General features: G+C 52.6%; 1 protein-coding gene across 1 annotated transcript; it reads left to right on the forward strand.

Moving 5' to 3' along the window:
• Positions 1-43: 43 nt before the first annotated feature.
• LOC133220720 (myogenesis-regulating glycosidase-like) lies at positions 44-2377 on the forward strand. Its single transcript, XM_061369014.1, has one exon. The coding sequence runs from the start codon at positions 47-49 to the stop codon at positions 2141-2143; it is 2097 nt and encodes a 698-aa protein (XP_061224998.1). The 5' UTR covers positions 44-46; the 3' UTR covers positions 2144-2377.
• Positions 2378-6979: the final 4602 nt, after the last annotated feature.

Here is a 6979-nt window from a genome sequence, read left to right on the forward strand (position 1 = left end):
CAGCAGCAAAGTTTCTAACTAGGCATTGGTGCTGTAAAAAGGAATAATGGACAGCATGATTACCCACCGTGCGGGAAAACATGGGGATGCTCAAAAGGGGGGTGGCAAAGAAATGCGTTTGCCTGAAAATGTCACGCCAGTGAAGCAGAAGCCATCCAAAGAGCTGAGGCCCATGCTCGGGGCCATCTTGCTGGGCCTCATCCTGTTCATTGCCGCGGTGGTGGCCTGGTGCTACTACACGGTGTCCCTGCGGAAGGCGGAGCGGCTCAAGACGGAGCTGATGGACTTGCGTGCCGACGGCTTCGTCATCAGGAACCAGTACGGGGAGGTGGTGTTCCGGCTGGCGTTCCGCTCGGGCAGCCTGGACCTGGAGTCGTGCTCCAAGGAGGGCGAGATCCTGAGCTGCACGCGCTCGGGCCGGGGGCCGCTCAACTTCTTCATCCAGACGGTGAAGCCCAAGGACACGGTGATGTGCTACCGCGTGCGCTGGGAGGAGCTGGCGGACGGCCCCGCCGTGGAGCACACCATGTTCTGGGAGGACGCGCACTGGTACGGGGGCTCTGAGATGAGCACCCAGCACTGGCCCATCCGCCTGGCCGGATACCAGGAGCCCGTGCCCTACGTGACCAGCGACGTTTACTCCTTCCGCGACAGCTTTGGCGGCATCCTCGAGCGCTACTGGCTCTCCTCCAAGGCAGCCGCCATCAAGATCAACGACTCCGTGCCCTTCCACCTGGGCTTCAACGCCACTGAGCGCACCCTCTTCTTCCAGGCACGCTACAAGGACTCTCCCTACAAGCCCCCCCCGGGGCAGCAGCCCTTCCCCGAGCTCAGCTACCGCGTCTGTGTGGGCTCTGACATCACCTCCATCCACAAGTACATGGTGCGCAGGTACTTCAACAAGCCCTCCAAGATCCCTGCCGAGAACGCCTTCCGATACCCCATATGGTCCACATGGGCCCTCTACAAAAAAGATATCAAGCAGGAGAAAGTACTGCATTTCGCAGGAAACATTAAGAAGTACCGTTTTAACTGCAGCCACATCGAAATTGATGACATGTACACACAAGCCTATGGGGACTTTGACTTTGACCCAGCCAAGTTCCCCAATGTGACAGAGATGTTTGCAAAACTAAGGGAAGATGGGTTTAAGGTCACCCTGTGGGTCCACCCCTTTATACACACAGATTCCCCCAATTTTGGGGTGGGAATCGAGCGTCAGCTCTTCATCAAGGAGCCATCAGGGCGACTGCCGGCCATGGTGGAGTGGTGGAATGGCATTGGGGCCATCCTAGACTTCACCAACCCGGCAGCCCGGGACTGGTTCCAGAGCCACCTGCGCCAGCTCCGACACAAGTACGGCATCTCGTCCTTCAAGTTTGATGCGGGCGAGACCAGCTACCTGCCCAAGCAGTTCAGCACCTTCCGCCCGCTCTCGGACCCCAGCATTTGGTCACGGCGCTACACGGAGATGGCCATTCCCTTCTACGAGCTGGCCGAGGTGCGCGTGGGCTACCAGTCGCAGAACATCTCCTGCTTCTTCCGCATCATTGACCGTGACTCTGTGTGGGGCTACGAGCTCGGCCTCAAGTCCCTCATCCCCACCGTGCTCACCATCAGCATGCTGGGGTACCCATTTGTACTTCCAGATATGATTGGAGGAAACTTCCTCTCTGGCAAGACCGATGGAGCGGTGGAGATCCCGGACCGGGAGCTGTACGTGCGGTGGCTGGAGCTGTCGGCCTTCATGCCCTCCATGCAGTTCTCCATCCCACCATGGCTCTATGACAAGGAAGTGGTGGAGATTGCACAGAAGTTCACAGAGCTCCACGAGTCGCTGGTGGCCCCGCTGCTGCTGGAGCTGGCCGGGGAGGTCACCGACACGGGGGACCCCATCATCCGTCCCATCTGGTGGATCTCACCCCGCGACGAGGCCACGCACAGGATCGACTCCCAGTTCCTCATCGGGGACACCCTCATGGTGGCTCCTGTGCTGGAGATGGGCAAGCAGGAGCGTGATGTCTACCTGCCGGCAGGCAAGTGGCGCAGCTACAAGGGGGAGTTGTTTGAGAAGACCCCGGTGCTGCTCACAGACTATCCTGTTGACCTGGATGAAGTCGCCTATTTCCTCTGGGTTTCCTAACTGCCTCCTCCATTAGCTGTGGAATGGCCTCAGGGATTAACGAACCAGTGACTTTAATGGCCTGGGTATTTTAATTGTTTATAAAACAGAAATGCTTCAGTATGAAATCTGAGGAAAACACCATGACCTTGTTTTGTGTGGCAAGTACTGTAGAATAACTTACTTATTAAAATAAATTGGATTGCTGTCCTTGTTACTACAGTTTGACAAGCATTAAGTATAGGAACACTTTCTGCTCATAATCTTTTCCCAGCAAGAAATGCCTTGCACGCTTCTGGTTTACAAAGGAATTTACATGCAGCCCTTTGTTACCCAGTTTAATGGGTGATCGTTGAGGTATTTATAATTTCATTTACTTGGTGAAGGTGGCAGTTGCAGCAGAGTATGTTTTTACCAAAGCAGCCTGTGATTCTCCTAAAGATGAAGGCACCCAGTTTTCAGCCTGCTTGTCAGATGAATGCTGATGCAGGCGTAAGGGAGTTTGTGTTTCCCATAGCTTCAGCTATCTGAGCAAGGAGAAAGAAGCTATAGCACGTGGCATGGATTCATCCGAGCCTGTAAGCTTGTGCTGAAATTTCATGGCAGTCAAGTTTAAAACCCAGCACCAAGGCATGCACAGGTTAGGACCTAATAGGATCCATTTGTCTCTTGGGACCACATCTAGAGCCAAAGCATGCAATCTGTCAGGTCCCAGGAGAGGACTCAGCCATCATCCTCCTGAGAGGGTTCAGACAATTAGGAAACCAGCCCAAGTGCCTCGCTGCCTCAGTTTCCCCATGCCACCAGCTGTGTTGATGGAGATCCACATGAGCTCGCATCCTTCTGCTTATGGAGGTGACTTCTCCCAGTAGGTGTCTCAGCAGTACCTGCAGGCTTGAAGTGTGCACTCCACTTTTGGTCTGATTTTCGCTGGTTTTAGGCAAAGAGAAAAGTGACGTAACTGAGTAGTTTAGGAGAGTCCTGGGGTCTCTGGGCTGCAATGCACCATCCCAAAGTGAGAGACTGATGATTCCTTTGCTGACCCCAGTATGCTGCTAGTAGGCATCTGGGAGGTAAAGCTGTGTGTGGCCCCAAGGCAGGAGAAAGCTCCTTTGTTTAGGGGTTTGGCCAAGAGCTGGTCCATATAAAAAGTAAATAGGAGCTGGAGAATGTTGTACTCATTCCAGAGCTGGTTTGGTGCTCAGGTGAAGCATTTCAAAACCAGCTCAGACCCCTGTCACCCATCAGTGGGTCTGTTATGCCACCAAGACCCTGCATGGCCACAGTGGCATGAGAGAAGTGCCATGTGGGATGGGCCAGAACATCTTCTAGATGCCGATGAAAACAGCTGAAGCCACAGCAGTGCTATCACTGGTGTGGTGGTGAAGAAGGAGAGCCCCACTTTAATCCAGGGATGTGAAAAGGAAAGCAGTCTTGGTCTGGCAGTGGTGTCCAGTGATCACACACTATGTCTGGTTCATTACCATGGGCTTTCTCCCACGCCAGGATAGTGGCTTCCGCTTATGTGTCTCCCCTGAGGATGAGAAAGCATTCAGAAATGCTTTATCTCCCAGCTGCTGTTTTGAAGCCCCAGTGGGTCCCTGACAGCTGGGCTTGGGGTAACCAGTAAATCTCAGGCAGGCCCCAGCAAAATTCCTCTGGCTGTTGTTGCAGCAAGAAAAAGCTTCCTGGAAAGCTGATCATGGTCACGGTACGGGGAGAGATGGGAGAGCCAGGCTTCAGCCCCATCACACTGCGTCTCTGTCCTGTAATCAGTGTGCTCCCTATGCACACACACAGCTCTTCCACCCACCTGCATCACAGGCTAGGGGGAATTAAACAAGCATCACAGAGGCTTCCTGCAAACTCCAGGGATGTTTTGAGCTGCCTGGTACCATTTGGCTGAAAATTATCTCACCCAAATCACTATCCCTTTCCAATCCTTCTCCCAGTGCCTTTTCCTCCTGCCCAGCCAAGGCACAGGGAGCCACAGGGGACCAGTGCCAGAAGCACCCTGCGTGCAGGTGGCACCGTAGCCTCCTGTCTGCACTGGCGCTGTGTGCTGCCTGAAGGACACCTTGTTTGCCTTGCTAGCTTCAGTCCTGGTTGGTTTTTTGCACTCCCAGTGCTAAGCAAAGGCAGTTTCCTGGAGGTGCTGGTGACAGGGGACCCTCCCCCAGCCCACTGCTTAGCACAGGCTGCCTGTTTTCTAGGGAAGGGAGTGTATATTGCCCTTAAATCTTGAATGATCACTGAACAAAAAAATCATAGAATCATAGAATAGTTAGGGTTGAAAAGGACCTTAAGATGATCAAGTTCCAACCCCCCTGCCATGGGCAGGGACACCTCGCTCTAAACCGTACTACCCAAGGCCTCGTCCAACCTGGCCTTGAACACTGCCAGGGATGAAGCATTCACAACCTCCCTGGACAACCCATTCCAGTGCCTCACCACCCTCACAGGAAAGAATTTCCTCCTTATATCCAATCTAAACTTCCCCTGTATAAGTTTTAACCCATTGCCCCTTGTCCTACCACTACAGTCCCTAATGAAGAGTTCATCCCCAGCATCCCTATAGGCCCCCTTCAGATACTGGAAGGCTGCTATGAGGTCTCCATGCAGCCTTCTCTTCTCCAGGCTGAACAGCCCCAACTTTCTCAGCTGATCTTCATAGAGGAGGTGCTCCAGCCCCCTGATCATCCTCGTGGCCCTCCTCTGGACTTGTTCCAACAGATCCATGTCCTTTTTATGCTGAGGACACCACAACTGCACACAATACTCCAAGTGAGGTCTCACAAGAGCAGCGTAGAGGGGCAGGATCACCTCCTTCGACCTGCTGGTCACACTCCTTTTGATGCAGCCCAGGATACGGTTGGCTTTCTGGGCTGCAAGTGCACACTGAAGCCGGCTCATGTTCATTTTCTCATTGACCAGCACTCCCAAGTCCTCTGCAGGGCTGCTCTGAATCTCTTCTCTGCCCAGCCTGTAGCTGTGTCTGGGATTGCTCCAACCCAGGTGCAGGACCTTGCACTTGGCATGGTTAAACTTCATGAGGTTGGCATCAGCCCACCGCACAAGCGTGTCAAGGTCCCTCTGGATGGCATTCCTTCCCTCCAGCGTATCAACTGAACCACACAGCTTGGTGTCATCGGCAATCTTGCTGAGGGCGCACTCAATCCCACTGTCCATGTCAAAGATGTTGAACAAGACCGGTCCCAACACCGACCCTGAGGGACACCACTCGTAACTGGTCTCCAGCTGGGCATTGAGCCATTGACCACAACTCTTTGTGTGCGGCCATCCAGCCAGTTCTTTATCCACCGAGTGGTCCATTCATCAAATTGATGTCTCTCCAATTTAGAGACAAGAATGTCATGTGGGACAGTGTCGAACACTTTACACAAGTCCAGGTAGATGACATCAACTGCTCTACTGCTGTCCATCAGTTCTGTAGCCCCATCATAGAAGGCCACCAAATTGGTCAGGCAGGATTTCCCCTTAGTGAAGCCATGCTGGCTGTCACCAAGCACCTTGTTGATTTTCATGTGCCTTAGCATGCCTTCCAGGAGAATCTGCTCCAAGATTTTGCCAGGCACAGAGGTGAGACTGACTGGTCTGTAATTGCCTGGGTCATCCATTTTCCCCTTCTTGAAAATGGGGGTTATATTTCCCTTTTTCCAGTCGTCGGGAGCTTCACCTGACTGCTATGATTTTTCAAATATGATGGCCAGTGGCTTGGCAGCTTCATTTGCCAGCTCCTTCAGGACCTGCAGATGGATTTCGTCAGGTCCCATGGACTTGTGCACGTTCAGATTTTTAAGATGGTCTCGAACCAACTCCTCTCCTACAGTGGGCCCAAGGTCTCCATTCTCACAGTCCCTGCGTCTGCCTTCCAAGACTTGGGTGGTGCAGTCAGAGCCTTTGCCAGTGAAGACCGAGGTAAAGAAGTCATTCAGGACCTCAGCCTTCTCCAAATCCTGTGTAGCTAGTTCACCCGAGAGCTTCCTGAGGGGGCCTACGTTCTCCCTAATCTGTTTTTTATTTGCTATGTACCTGTATAATCCCTTCCTGTTATCCTTAATATCCCTAGCCAAGTTTAATTCTAACTGGGCCTTAGCTTTCCTAACCTGGTCTCTAGCTTCCCCAACAATAACCCTGTACTCTTCCCAAGCCGCCTGTCCTTGCTTCCACTTTCTATAAAGCTCTTTTTTCATTTGAATTTTCCTCAGCAGCTCCTTATCCATCCAAGGAGGTCTCCTGGCCCTCCTGCACTTCCTTCTGGTTGGGATGCAACACTCCTGAGCTTGTAGCAGGTGATCCTTAAAGACCAAGAGTCTTGAGCCCCCCTGCCCTCTAGGGCTATATCCCATGGAAGCTTACTCTCCTGGGTTTAGCAGTAGCAGTCATTTTTCTCTTTCTTGGTAGCTGGTGCAGTGCTGTGTTTTGACTTTCGGCCTGGGAACAGAGCTGATAAAAATGATATTTTGGTTTGGCCAAGGAAGCCGGGAGGAAGCAGAGACAGGACACCTGACCCAAACTGACCAAAGAGGTATTCCATACCACAGCACGTCATGTCCAGGAGGGAACTGGGAGTTAGCCGGAAGGGGAGGTGGACTGCAGGGTTGGAGGAGGTATCGGTTGGTGCTTGGTCGGGCTGGGGGGAGCAAGTTATCGGTCACCTGGTGATGAGGTGTTGTATTCTCTTCCCTTGTTATTTCCTTTATCATTACTATTATTGGTGGTAGCAGCAGTGATTTGTGTTATACCTTAGTTACTAAACTGTCTTTATCTCAACCCGTGGGAGTTGCATTTCTTTTTGATTCTCCTCTCTGTTCCCCCAGGAGTAGGGGGAGGGCA

This window comes from Neopsephotus bourkii, unplaced genomic scaffold, assembly GCF_033783945.1.
Source record: "Neopsephotus bourkii isolate Nb327-2 ecotype Australia unplaced genomic scaffold, CSIRO-AGI_Nbou_v1 NB_1471, whole genome shotgun sequence".
NCBI lineage: Eukaryota > Metazoa > Chordata > Aves > Psittaciformes > Psittacidae > Neopsephotus > Neopsephotus bourkii.